Source organism: Chenopodium album, chromosome 3 (genome assembly GCF_948465745.1).
Source record: "Chenopodium album chromosome 3, dcCheAlbu1.1, whole genome shotgun sequence".
In the NCBI taxonomy this organism is placed as follows: domain Eukaryota; kingdom Viridiplantae; phylum Streptophyta; class Magnoliopsida; order Caryophyllales; family Amaranthaceae; genus Chenopodium; species Chenopodium album.
In genome coordinates, this window is record NC_137836.1 from 78591517 (window position 1) to 78606382 (window position 14866).

At 35.5% G+C, this 14866-nt stretch overlaps 3 protein-coding genes across 3 annotated transcripts; all 3 read left to right on the forward strand.

Moving 5' to 3' along the window:
- The first annotated feature begins 356 nt into the window (after nucleotides 1-356).
- Nucleotides 357-6594, forward strand: LOC145624341 (coatomer subunit beta-1). The gene is made up of 5 exons (XM_081677350.1): nucleotides 357-573; nucleotides 950-3022; nucleotides 3756-4265; nucleotides 5859-5944; nucleotides 6061-6594. The coding sequence occupies exons 2-5, from the start codon at nucleotides 974-976 to the stop codon at nucleotides 6263-6265; spliced, it is 2850 nt and encodes a 949-aa protein (XP_081533476.1). The 5' UTR covers nucleotides 357-573; nucleotides 950-973; the 3' UTR covers nucleotides 6266-6594.
- A 1016-nt stretch (nucleotides 6595-7610) lies between these two features.
- On the forward strand, nucleotides 7611-9675 carry LOC145618040 (exocyst complex component EXO70A1-like). Its single transcript, XM_081672821.1, has one exon. It carries the CDS (start codon nucleotides 7611-7613, stop codon nucleotides 9582-9584), a length of 1974 nt encoding a protein of 657 aa, XP_081528947.1. The 3' UTR covers nucleotides 9585-9675.
- A 1358-nt stretch (nucleotides 9676-11033) lies between these two features.
- On the forward strand, nucleotides 11034-14321 carry LOC145624342 (oxaloacetate tautomerase FAHD1, mitochondrial-like). The gene is made up of 7 exons (XM_081677351.1): nucleotides 11034-11192; nucleotides 11374-11539; nucleotides 12711-12763; nucleotides 12924-12986; nucleotides 13109-13159; nucleotides 13273-13390; nucleotides 13939-14321. The coding sequence occupies exons 1-7, from the start codon at nucleotides 11109-11111 to the stop codon at nucleotides 14052-14054; spliced, it is 651 nt and encodes a 216-aa protein (XP_081533477.1). The 5' UTR covers nucleotides 11034-11108; the 3' UTR covers nucleotides 14055-14321.
- The last annotated feature ends 545 nt before the right edge of the window (nucleotides 14322-14866 follow it).

The following is a 14866-nucleotide window of genomic DNA, read 5'->3' on the forward strand; positions in this document are numbered from 1 at the left end:
ACATAAAATAATTTCATATTACATTCCATAAAAAATGTATTGACCATTATTGTGGTGATTGGTGAATAGAATTTTAATATTTAATTTTTTTAATGTAAATAGGTCTAATTTTACTAATTGAATTAATTTTGTTTTCCTTGTTTTTATGAAATCAAACTTTTAATTATTAAACCGTGTATCGATCGGGAACTATACTACTATGTTATTTTAAGCTATATATAGATAATATTAGTAAATCCATTTTTGAAAACTCGACTTATTTACTATTCATACGGTCAAAATAAACCTCGTCGTAACCATGTGCACCGCGCATGCTTCGGGGTGATAGCAATAACTACACAAATTACTCTTTTTTTTTCCGCACAACAGCTCTCACACTTAAGAGTTAAGAGAGACCACTCTCGGAAAACCATCCTTTAGATCTGTGAATCGAAAAAACTCTGAAATTCACAGAAAATCTTCACCAAAAATTGAATTCACTTTACAATCTCAATTTTGATTCTATAAACTAATTCCTTCATCATTTCATTCTTCGATCGAGTTGTTTGATCTGTTTTCATCGTACATTATCAGGTATTTTTCTCTCTCCTCTTCTCTGATGTCTGATCATTTTGATTTCATTTCTTAGATCGATGATTTTGATTAATTGCGATTGTTTTGTTTTAATTTTTCAATTAGGGTTTGTGATTTGCTGAATTTTATTAGATCTAGTTGAAATGTAGTGTGAATTTGTCGGTAAGAGTTTGTTATCCAGATTAGGGTTCTTGTTTGTTAATTTTTTGATTGTTAGGGATAATCTGTTTGTGGGTTTAATTTTTTTGATATGATATGTTTTGTGGGATTGAATTAGGGGAAATGTAGCGTGTATGATGTGTTGATTGTTGGTGGTATTGAGTGAATTGTTGTGATTGGTGAGATTTGTTATTGAATTTTGATTTTCGTTTATCAGATCTGAGTAAAAGGTATCGAAATCATGGAGAAAACTTGTACGCTATTGGTGCACTTTGATAAGGGCACACCGGCATTAGCCAATGAGATCAGGGAGGCATTGGAAGGCAGTGATGTGCCGGCGAAGGTAGATGCAATGAAGAAGGCTGTCATGCTTTTATTGAACGGTGAGACGATCCCACAATTATTCATCACCATTGTTCGGTACGTCTTACCTTCAGAAGATCACACTATTCAGAAACTTTTGCTGCTTTATTTGGAAATCATTGATAAGACTGATGCTAAAGGGAAGGTGCTCCCTGAGATGATTTTGATTTGTCAAAACCTAAGGAATAATTTGCAACACCCTAACGAGTATCTTCGAGGTGTTACGCTTAGATTTTTGTGTAGATTAAATGAGAGTGAGATCATTGAGCCGTTGATTCCATCCGTGTTGCAAAATCTGGAGCATAGGCATCCATATGTTAGGAGGAATGCTATACTTGCTGTCATGGCTATCTATAAGCTTCCACAGGGGGAGCAGCTCTTGGTAGATGCACCTGAGACCATTGAGAAGGTGCTCTCCACTGAACAAGATCCATCAGCAAAGAGGAATGCATTCCTCATGCTCTTTACATGTGCCCAAGAGAGGGCAATTAGCTACCTATTTACCCACATTGATCGAATCTTGGATTGGGGTGAGCAGCTTCAGATGGTGGTTTTGGAGCTGATCAAAAAGGTTTGCCGGACCAATAAGCATGAGAAGGGGAAGTACATAAAGATCATTATATCTTTGCTCACTGCCCCTTCAACAGCTGTCATATACGAATGTGCTGGTACCCTAGTTTCTCTATCATCAGCACCTACAGCTATTAGGGCCGCTGCTGATACTTACTGTAAGCTACTGCAGTCACAAAGTGACAACAACGTCAAGCTTATTGTGCTTGATCGTTTGAATGAGCTGAAGACTTCTCATAAGGAAATCATGGTTGAAATGATTATGGATATTCTTCGTGCTCTTTCTAGTCCTAATCTTGACATCAGGAGGAAGACTTTAGATATTTCCCTTGAATTGATTACTCCTAGGAATGTTGATGAAGTAGTTCTCATGCTGAAGAAGGAAGTGGTGAAGACTCAAAGTGCTGATCTTGAGAAGAATGGAGAGTATAGGCAAATGCTTGTTCAAGCCATCCATACGTGTGCTATGAAATTCCCAGAGGTGGCTAGCACAGTTGTCCATGTGCTAATGGATTTCCTTGGAGACACAAATGTTGCTTCAGCTATTGATGTTGTGGTCTTTGTGCGGGAGATCATTGAGACCAACCCCAAATTACGGGTCTCCATCATAACAAGGCTTCTGGATACCTTTTATCAGATCCGTGCAGCAAGAGTTTGCTCTTGTGCTCTGTGGATTATTGGGGAGTATTGTCTTTCTCTCTCCGAAATTGAGAGTGGAATTGCTACCATTAAGCAATGTCTTGGAGAACTTCCATTTTACACTGCCACTGAGGAAGGAGAGGGCCAGGATGCTCCTAAGAGGGACCAACTAGCCAGCAGTATCACAGTCTCTTCTAGAAAGCCTGTGGTTCTTGCAGATGGAACATATGCCACTCAAAGTGCTGCACTAGAAACTGCTATGTCCCCCCCTACCTTGGTTCAAGGGTCTTTGGCTACTCAAGGAAATCTGAGATCTCTGTTGCTATCTGGTGATTTTTTCCTTGGCGCTGTTGTTGCCTGCACTTTGACAAAGCTTGTTTTGAGGTTGGAGGAGGTTCAACCATCCAAGGTTGAAGTGAACAAAGCAATAACAGATGCCTTACTATATATGGTGTCCATGATTCAGCTTGGGCAATCACCTGTTCTCCCACACCCTATTGACAATGATGCTTATGATAGGATTGTTCTCTGCATCAGACTTCTGTGCAACACTGGGGATGCAGCTAGAAAAATTTGGCTTCACTCTTGCAAAGAAAGCTTTGTTAATATGCTTGCTGACAAGCAATTCCGTGAAACTGAGGAGAGGAAAGCCAAGGCCCAGATTTCTCACTCTCAACCTGATGATCTCATTGACTTCTATCATTTGAAGAGCAGGAAGGTTAGTGTGAATTTTCTATTTATTTATGAGTGGTGGGTGTATGGTAGAATCATGTTTATCAAATTTATCAGATAGGGTTAGATAAAAACAACAAGATTATTTTTTAATGGTTTATGAATTGTGTGAATACTTTTTTTTGCTTTTCAATCTGCATAGACCAGTAGACTGCATTTATCATACAAAATAGGTAGTTCTTACCATATTTATTCCAAGTTTAAATTAGCTTTTATTTGATACAATAAGCGATAGGGACAGAGTTAGCAGACATAAAAAAGTTTGAGCTGCTGTCTTGTTTAAATTTTCGAGTTCGTTATCTTGAGCTTTCCTTTATGCTAGTGTGGAAGAAGACTAATTTGATAACGGCCTGTATTTTTCCTGTATTTTTTAAAAACTGGTATCTGCATTTATCATATAGAATGGTTGTTTTGAATGTTTTCGCTGCAAGTTTTTTTAGGTCTTTCATTTCTCGTGGAACGTAATTAAAGTAATATATATATATATATATATATATATATATATATATATATATATATACTTTTTTTTTTTTGTTTTTTTGGCATAGTATATCTAGTTTAAGTTTTATATGCAGTTGAACTATGTTCGAAAAGTGCTTAGGATTGACTTATGCAGATACCTTTTTCCAATAACCATAATTATCACAGATTATCTTATCTTCCTAGATTGTTCATGTGGTAAATGTCTTTGCATCCATTAATGTCTCCTACTTCCTCAGGGCATGAGCCAGTTGGAATTGGAAGATGAGGTTCAAGATGATTTGAAACGTGCAACCGGAGAATTTACCAAGGAAAATGATGATGCGAACAAACTTAATCGCATTCTTCAGCTCACAGGGTTCAGTGATCCAGTTTATGCTGAGGCCTATGTTACAGTTCATCATTATGACATTGTCCTTGATGTTACTGTTATTAATAGAACAAAGGAAACCCTGCAAAACTTATGCTTGGAATTGGCAACCATGGGTGACCTTAAACTTGTGGAGCGTCCACAGAACTACACTCTGGCACCAGAGTCAAGCAAACAAATCAGGGCTAACATTAAGGTCTCCTCTACTGAAACAGGAGTTATATTTGGTAATATTGTCTATGAGACTTCAAATGTGCTTGAACGTAATGTCGTTGTCCTCAATGACATCCACATTGACATTATGGATTACATTTCTCCTGCAACTTGTGCTGATGTTGCATTCAGATCTATGTGGGCTGAGTTTGAATGGGAAAACAAGGTATGCGTTATATTCACAGTGCTCAATGTATTTTCAGAATACTTATTATTTCTAGAGAATGCTTTGTTATTTGGATTTCTTAACGTGTTATGAAAAAGAGCTTATACAGTCTGCTCTGTGTTTGGTATGATTATGATGTTTTTAAAGTTATGTTATCTTCCGGATGCTTGATCTGTAGCTATCTTGTGGTGACTCTTTGTTAGACTAACATTTGGTTTTTTTGGACATTATTTGTTGGCTTCTTTCCAACTTGCCATTTTAGGAGAATCTTTGTTGAAAACTGTTGTGGTTGAATTGCATGGTTTGTTATTACTCGTATTGATATATTTTATATGACAATGTATGCTTCTTATATGTAGCAGATCATCACTTGACTGCATTGGGACTAACTTTTCTTCATTGCGTGTCAATTGATAATTAGCTTCTATATTGTGTGTCAATTGATGAATTAATCCCTTTCCCTTACTCCCCAAGTGGGGGAAAGCTTTGATCACATAATTTTTGAACATCCTACTGCTCTCATCCTTGGTCCCCAGGTCAATTCTGAAATTGATTTTCATGAGTTCCTTTATATATATTCTGATTTCTTCCATAACAACACTTGGTGTTGGTGGACTAAACTGAGTCCTTTAATTAGTTGTCGTCGAGTATATGAACTTGACATTAATTGGATGAACTAAGTTAAATTGTAGAAATGTGTGGATTCCTCAATTTTACCATGCTTGTTTATTGGGGTGAGAAAACAGTGGAAAAGTAAAAATGTCGAAATATCCATATTGTTTTATTGAGCTTAGTTTTCTTTTCAAGACCAATGGAATAACCGGAGGGGGGAGGGGAACTAAAAGATGATTATGATTCTACGTACAATTTAATAGTTTTTCTCATCAAACAAAGTTTGAATAAGTCAGTCAATCAATCAATCAAAGCCTTAATCCCATAAGTGGGGTCGGCTACATGAACCAAATTTGATTATTTTGTGTAGTCATCAACCAAAATCTTCCTCCTCCCTCCCTTACGATCCAATGCCTCCTCTCCATAGTTTTGACTTTTTTCCCTTTAGTTTAAGATTCGTGAACACATTGAATGTGCCAGTTTAAGACTGCCTTTTCTTTGCTTATTTTTAAGAGTCGGAAACTAAACTCTGGTTCCTCCCAAGTTTAGTCACACATGTAATTTATTGGACCTTTAGAACAAAGTTATCACATAGTATTTAACTATCTTTGCTGCTATGACTTGTTTTTGTCTGGAATTGCTATTTTTAATTTCTAACTGAGGCGTCTTTGTAAATTGTTTTGCATGGCTTATGTACTATTACTGTTGTATACTTGCAACATAGTCATTAGGTGTTTTCAGGCTCCTACAAATTGTATGATTGATTATGTATCAACATATAATGACTGGATACGGAGTATTACACTGGTGTTTTGTTGGTTTATGCTTTTTAAAAACTGCAGTGTCCCCCTTTTCTGAAGGCTAATTCCTCTTTATATCAACCCTGATTTTAATATTCAGTTGGGATGTGAATGGCATTTACTCGCTTTAGTATCATATTATTTTCCCTAATCAGGCTTATAAATCTGACATTGCCTACAGGTTGCTGTGAACACTGTAATTCAAGATGAGAAGGAATTCCTGGATCACATTATCAAGTCGACTAACATGAAATGCCTTACTGCACCGTAAGTCTTGTGATGCAACTATCAGCTTTATCTAAGAACTCATATTAATGATTTTGCTTCAACTAGTATAAGGTATTTTCTCGCACTTGTTGATCTGTTTTTCTGTTTGGTATCAGATCTGCCTTGGAAGGAGAGTGTGGTTTCCTTGCAGCAAACTTATACGCTAAAAGTGTCTTCGGTGAAGATGCTTTGGTGAACGTTAGTGTTGAGAAACAATCAGATGGCAAGCTCAGCGGTTACATCAGAATTAGGAGTAAAACACAAGGCATTGCCCTCAGTCTTGGGGATAAGATCACCCTAAAACAGAAGGGAGCTGCTTGATCAATACTTCATCGTTACAGTATAGGAGTTTCCCTGTTTCTGCTTCACCATCATTCATTGTGTCATGTTGCTATCGGCATGACTGTTGCATATCCTTATACGCACTTGTTTTTTAAAGGAGGGAGATTTTTGATTTTCCTATTGTTAATTTTTGTATTTTCAGTTTTCCAGTGTCGGAAAGTTAGCCTAAAGCGGATATTCATTTCTTTATGTCTTGAGATGTATGTCTTATGTTTCCCTCATTTTGTGCTTTCAACTGAGGAATACTTTGTACAATGTAGACCTCTCCCTCGAGGTTATATGATTAGCGCTGTTCAATCTTTTCTCCATTGCTTTCAACATTATTTAGCAGTTTAGCACTTACATCTTTCTAACTCTCTGATTGCCTTAAGCAGAACACAATTGCACATATGTAACTTGTTTATTTCCCACATTAAGAAATCCCAGCACGGTACGCATCTTTTGTCAAATTATGTGTCATCTTATGTCCCATTACCTCTAATTCTGCCAGACTTCATTCACCACACTCCAAGGACATGATACACATATTGGTACATGATTACAATCTGAACTTCAATAAATGTGTTGGCTAACAGAAAGTTTCATAATAGATGTTGCACAATTTCGCCATTTTTGTTTATGTTTTGGCCTATAGCAGTCAAGATAAATAAGCTCCTCCTGTATATGTAGGTTGATAAAATATGAACTTTTTGTTGCCGCTTAGTTTATCTTCCAGTGGTTGAACTGCTGCTGTAGTGCATGCTAGTGCCAACAGCATAGAACAAAATCCAATTGCTTGTAAAATCTTCCTATAAAAGCTAAGTCAAAACTTTTCTCTTACTTTAGTTATCTTATAATTAAATGTTACACCGTACTACTTACTCAATTAACTACAATTCTTATGTTCAGGTATATATATATCTATCAAACACGATATTTCATCCAAAATATTCGTCCGACCAAGCCTCAGCAAGATTTCCACATAAGATCATTAGTTATTATTTGCAAGTTTTCTGATGGTATAATTTTTCATTCAGGACATCACTAAAAGTATCTCAAATGAATAGTTAGTTGAGGTTAAGTAAGAATCTTGCCCCAAAAGTAAGGATTGTTTGTTTAGAATCTGCTGGTAAACTCCCCCTTCTCCTGACTTATATTTGGTAAAGTTTGGTGAAGATAGTAGATATGGATTTCTCAACTCCCAGTTTTAAGGACAAGAAACCTGATAACCTGTTGACTTACCTTTACATATTTCTTTGCAATTGTTTCAGAACTCAGAACTCTAAGCTACTCAAAAACATCAGCCTTATGGTTGATTTGCAGATTGGCGGTTGCTGAGAGCAACATGGACAAACTCTTAGCTGCCAGGCAGTGCCTAAAAGACAGCCTTGAGAAATCAAATTCTTTGGCTTCTCAGATAGATGAAACCAAGTCAAGGTTACAGAAGATAAATCATAACTTACCGTTGTTATCAACTGAGCTTCGTTCTACTTACTCTCGAAAATCCACTCTTTATGCTGTGGGAGAGCATGTAGACAGGGCCTTTGGACCTGTAGCTGCAGTTTTGAAGATACATGAATCTGTCTGTGGCCTCGAGAGGTCGATCATTGCAGGCCCTGTAGGCGGTGATATCACGGGGTATCTGTTAGTAGTGAAGCAATTTGAAGAGGCACTGATGTTTCTGTCTGACAACTGTGGGCTAGCAGGGCAGTGGATGGAGGATATAGTGAAGCTCTTGGATGAAAATGTAATGGCTGATGAAATGTACATATTGAATGTGAAGAGGTCATTGAGGGTTCTTTCGGAACTCAAGGACATGGAGGCGCATGCTAGGCTCAACGGAGGACTTTTAAGCAATGCATTTAACACATTAGAGCTCACGTTCAGGAATTTAATGAAGGAGAATTCTAGTAACAACGCCTCATTCACAGAGCTGCAGGTTCACAAACTTCAAATCATTATCGAAAGGTTAAAAGCACATGATAGGCTTGAGAACTGCATGGCTATCTTTGTTGATGTAAGGAGCTCAAATGCAAGGGCAGCTTTACAAGCCCTTAATTTGAGCTACCTTGAAGAAGAAATCTCTGAATCAGATTCTATTCAGAAATTTGAAGATCACACAGTTCAATGGGGTAAGCATTTGGAGTTTGCTGTAAAGCATATACTTCAAGCTGAGTATGATATTTGCAAGACAGTCTTTGAGAAGTTTGGTTCAGAGATTTCTCTAGGATGCTTTGCAAAAATCACAGTTCAATCAGGATTCTTAGAACTACTCAAATTTGGCAGTAGGATTACTGAGGCCAAAAAAGATGCAATCAAGCTTCTGAAGTTGCTTGACATATTTGCAGTCTTGGACAACCTGAGGGCAGATTTCAACATGCTGTTTGGCTCAAAAGCATGCCTAGAGATTCAAAATCTTACGCGAGACCTCATCAAGCAGGTAGTTGAGGGTGCGTGTGAGATATTTAAGGAACTATCCCATCAAGTTGAGGCCCAAAGGTACAACATGATGCCTCCTTCAGATGGCAGTGTCCCTCGGTTGGTAACCTTTGTCACTAACTACTGCGTTATGCTCCTAGAAGACAATCACAAGCCGATTCTCTCAAAAGTCCTCTCCATCCATCAAATTTGGAACAAGAAAAAATCCCACAATGGAATTCTCAGACAAGAGTTCCAAAACATACTAGATTCCTTGGAGGTCAACCTAGAGACATGGTCAAAGACCTTTGAGGACACTGCACTGTCCTACTTTTTCCTTATGAACAATTACATATACCTGTATGACTTCTTGCAGGGAACAGTATTCGGCGATCTCATGGGAGAACAGTTGCTACATGAGCACAAGCGAAAAATGCAAATCTATGCTCAAGCATACTTAAAACATAGCTGGGGAAAGCTTCCTGCTATACTAAGTGAAGATGAACTAATACTATTTTCCCTAGGAACAAATACTCAAGAACTAGTGAAGAAAAGGTTTCGAGATTTTAATGAAGCATTTGAGGACATGTACAGGAAGCAATCCGAGTGGGTGGTAGCAGACAATGCATTACGCGATAAGGCATGTCAACTCATAGTTCATACAATTGTTCCAACTTACAGGTCTTATGTTCATAATTATAGTTACCTAGTAGAAAATGAGTCTAGTCCTAGTAAATATGTTAAGTACTCTGCATCAAGCTTGGAGGCTATGCTTAGCTCTTTGTTCCAGCTTAACATAACCAAATTTGGTCGTAGTAACAGCTCAAAATCGAACCATTTGATTGGGAAACTGCGAAATGCTGTTGCTAATCAGTTTCGTGTTGCTCCGATCAGTACATGATCTGTTGTATATACAGCTTTTCTGTTTTCTGATGTAGTTCAGTCTAGTCTGAAATGCATATTCTGATGTCTTTGTACATATTTTGGTTAAATATAAATTCAGCTTCATTTTACCTTTGAGAAAGTATAATCCCATCTTAGAAAGTGATATAAGGCTAAGTTAGGGTATGCTACATCATTCATTGATTCTTTTCTGAAAGTTTATCTTAAATAAACACAACTATGGTTGGTCAAAACAAAAAGTAGAAATATGTGGAGTATATATAATTGTATAAATAATTAGTATCAATTTTTTCATACCAAAAAAAAATAAAATAAAAAGGGTACTAGGAGGAAATGAAGAGTTCAAACATACTTAGAATATTTTCTCTGTTTCAAACTGAATTGTTCTTACTTTCTAGTATTTCACAAAATGCACATCTTTGGTCACCAATGGTTCTAATTACATATTGATAAAAATTATGAAAATTGAAGTATTTTGAACCTACACACTGAGTGAATATTATGTTATTTCCTGATAAATCAACCAAGGCATTCAAAAAGTACTAAACAAGGGAATATCAATAGGGAGAGTAGATATGATTCAATATATTTAGAAAAAAAAATTCACTCAATGTAACCTTAAACACACGGGACAAACACACGGGACCGAAAAGAATATTAGAATAAATACACTAGTTTTGATTACATTTTTTTTTTAATTTGGTAGATAAGGAGAAGGCATCCTATCGAACCAGAACCTCGCACTAGTCAATCCAACTCAAGTACTTGAGTATAGAGCAAAGCTATTTGGAAGTTTGGAGGTGGGGGGCACCCCCACCACTACTTAGTAAATATATTTGACATTAGATCTCTTAAATGGTCAAATAATTACGGATTACTTTATACTTTGTATAATACAACATTCCGTAACAAGTGGGTTTAAGATTAAAATAAGATAGCTATGCTTTTTTTTTTTTTCCTTTCGACTTCAATCATTATAGTGACTAAACACATGTACACTTGAATAAGATTGATGAAATTTTCAATTAACACCTTTACTAAACAATCCATCGTTGAGCATAGATGTAAAGTAGCAAGTAAGGTGCATAATTTTGGAGCATTGCTATAAGTTTGTCTTCATATTTACTATAACCAAGATCCCATCTCATTTCCTTTCATATGTGGCCAACAATTAAGAAATTATCGTAACACTACCACACTTACACTCAACCAAAACAAAACCAAATAAATAAATGAATAATAATATGCCAAAATACTTCCGATCTAAATCTGCAATAATAGCCAAAAACTAGCAATTTCCTCCAATCTAACCTTACCCCACAAATTAATATTTTTAAATATGAACATGTGATAACTCTTTTTACACCACTAAATTATTGAGTAGTAGCTGGATTTAGCTGTCAATATTCTATTGGTTTGCTATATATATTTATATGACTGTTACATGTTATATAATAGCCCACCAAAATAGAAATTAGTACACTACTAAACTTGATTACATAAACTGGCAGGAAGAAGAATCATGGCTAATCTTATTGAGAAGGGGACTAAGATCATCGGTGTTGGCCGTAACTATATCGACAACAACCCCGCTCCGTTGCCTAAGGTTTGCCTCTTTTCCTCGTTTTTCTTTTTAGTAAGGGTATAATGGTAAAATCAATCATAGTTTATGATTTTACTAAATGTATGTGACAACTGTCTCTGGACATGTTAAGAAAAGTTATGTAACGTGACTATTAATTTGTGACGAGATGATTGACTTGTTTGATGTGTTATTGGGTGAATAGGAACCAGTGTTGTTCTTGAAGCCAACATCATCATACTTGGAAAATGGAGGAACAATTGAAATCCCAGCTTCAATGGAGCAAGTTTGGTATGAAGCTGAGCTTGCTGTTGTTATTGGCAAGAAAGCTCGCGATGTTTCTGAGGCCGAGGCCTTGGATTACGTTGGAGGTTTGTCTCTCTTCTTCTTCTTACTCTTTTACTCTCTTTATATAATAGGCCACATTTGATTGAAGTTCAATCATTCAGAAATATGGTGAAAATCATCACAACTTACTATAACGTTATCTATTTTAGAATAAATTATACTTCATAAATGTAAAGAGTAATATTATGTAATGAAATTGTAATATTCACAACTCATATAGTTGGTAGGATAAATGACGATAATAATTGTTAGTAGTGACCACTTTTTTTTTTTTTTTTTTTTTTTTTTTTTTTTTTTTTTTGAGGAATAGTAGTGACCACTTAGTTGTTAGTGGTTTGACAAAATAACATGCAATTTTTTTATTCTGGCTTAACAATTGTAATTTTAATTTATCTACTTCATTGGGATCTAAATTTAATTTTAATATGTTTCAAAAAAAAAAAAAAATTAAAAAAATAATAATAATAAAAAAATGAATTTTGGTAAGACATGATTGATGATTGGGGTCTTTTTTGGACTGTCCACATTGTCTAGGCCCATCAGGTTGGCAGCCTAAAACCCAATCTAAATTCCTATGACACATGACTAAAGAAAATCACTTGCATTGTTTTGGAGTTTCAAATTATAATGTACAATAATAATACAGGTATAAAATCACTCTTAAAAAGTCTGTTACAAAGCAAATTAGAAATGAGATTTGTTGACAATCTCTATATTGTACTTTATCAAATAGTAATACTGTGAATACTCTGAATTTTTTCTAACTCGAAATAAAACTCCTAGATCACAATTGATTTAGTTCGTTTTTAAGAGTTGAATTGAAATTTCATACTCCATGAGACCGTGACTATCTTTTTTTTTTTTTTTTGACAAAGAGACCGTGACTATCTCTTGTACAGTTGTACTATATAAGTTTTTATGCATAAGTATATAGAAAGAGGTATTGTATTTTTGGGGAAGGGGTACGAGAAACATGTGACATACTTATACTAGTTAAGAATATACGAGTAATTCGTAGGAAGAGTGAAAGTAATGCACTTGACTATTGTGAGGTTCTTTTAGGCTAAAGTTGGTATATACTAAGTACTTACTACATGATAAAAACTAATCTGTTTTGTGTTTACTAACTTTTTTCCACATTCTTTTGAATTAATTTTGGAAAGAAAGCTAATTAGTGTAATCTTGATTTTTCAGGTTATGCTCTAGGACTTGATATGACAGCAAAGGAACTCCAAGCTACTATTAAGGTAATATGCTTACATTTTTAGACATTAACCTGTATTACTATCAAATATAAGTGTCAAAGTTAATTATATTGACATAAGGTTCCTGTCATGAAATTCTGTAGCAAACATTCAAATGCTTCTCTAACTTTATGTTTCACATTTTCTTCTTTGTATCTATTAGGCTACAGGTCTTCCATGGCTACTAGCTAAGGGACTCGACACGTTTACACCCATCAGTGAAATGGTAAGACATAATTTGTATAAATCATGTATTCGAACTCTCTTCTATCGAATTCAATACATTACTAGGAGTCTAGGACAGTATGTGGCTGGATTATTTATCTTTGGTTTGTCAATTTTCTGCAGATTCCCAAAACTGCAGTGCCTGATCCTCATGACTTGGAGTTGTGGCTAAAGGTTGGTCTATCAGACCTTATTTGTTTGTGATTTTTCCAGTTAACTATGAAACGCGTACTATCCTTGTTTGTGATTGCTCGAACAAATTCTAATCCTAGTTTACTTGACAAAAGGTTGATGGAGAATTAAAGCAGAAGGGATCAACACAAGATATGATATTCAAGATCCCGTACCTCATCAGCCACATCAGTTCTTTCATGACACTTTTAGAAGGAGATGTTATCCTAACCGGTATGTATTGCTTAAGCTTTGCTGCTTATTTGTCAAACTGTTGTTTTTCTTGAAGACTAGTCTATCTGCAAATGCTGCTGTGCCTGTGTTGTGCATCTTTGTCATAAATTCGATGTTTGATTGTCATGACTGTCACTTAGTACTGTATGTAATACTTCAGACTTCCAGCCTGCAGTTTATCATACTGTTACATTGTTTTCTACAGAGTTCATCAATGTGCCCTGCCTTCACCTCCCCTGATCACCTACAGGGGAGGCGGTGTGCAGCTTAGGATACTAATCGAGAAAAATGACCACTTACTGGTTTATCCTCTATGTTGCATTGATTCATTTTCCTGATCTATTTTGTAATGTTCATTATGTTATGATGAATATACACATCTGAGTTGTCCTGCATACACGTCTAGTTTGCTACTCCACCTATTGCCAACTGGTTTTTTGAAAGAAATACCGATTAGTCTTCTATGTAGTGAACTATTAAACTCAGAGTCCTGAACTATTAAACCTATAAACTGTCAACTGAAGCTTTCTCTCAATAATGTTGTGCAGGCACCCCAGAAGGTATTGGGCCAGTGAAACCAGGCCAGAAAATTACTGCTGGTATAACAGGTCTGGTAGATGTTAATTTCAGTGCTGAGAGACGGAGCACACCAGTAAGCAATTAATCGCGATGTTTAGGACTGCCATTTCCAGTGGAAGCATCATTTGTTTATTTCAAGTTATATGTTTAAGTTGCTGATGATTTCATACCTTTCTCCAAGCTGGAATGTATCAGTAACATAATAAATTGTTGCAAGATTTGAGCTTATAATGTTATTTATTCTTGTACAATATCAAGTTAAGAATAAGAATTGTGTATGTAACTAGGAAGAACAGTTTCCCAAGAGAATTTAAATTTGCAACTAGAGTAAGGGTCTGGTTCTTGGCTAAAATTTTGAGTTTCTCTTAGTCAAATAAAGAAATCAAATGTGTATTTTTTTAATTACTTCTTCGTTTTACAAAAGCATATATATGACGTTGGTTGTAATAAAACGAAATCAGTAACTATTAGATTCAAACCCTTGTTACAAACTCATATATGACTTTCCATACAAGTTTGTGACGTTTGTCTATACTTTCAAACAAAAATATTTTATGCAAGATTGAGAGATGTCAAATTGGGTATTCAACTTGGGTGTTGAGTTATACGAAAAGCAAGAATTAACCTTGGGTTAGTTGGGTACACCGTGCAACTAGGCGTATATGAAATTTTTCAAGACATCTCACATGATATAATTAATGTTTATAATAGTTAATTTATTACGATCAAAGTTATATAAATTTGACCATAAAATATAAAAGAAATAAGCAGGAACGAAAGAGTATTAATTAAATGATCAATTCATCCATGTATATTATATTGGTTAAATAAAAATGTACTCTGTATCAATACTTTGTATCAATCAATCAATCAATAACAATATACTAAAAGACACAC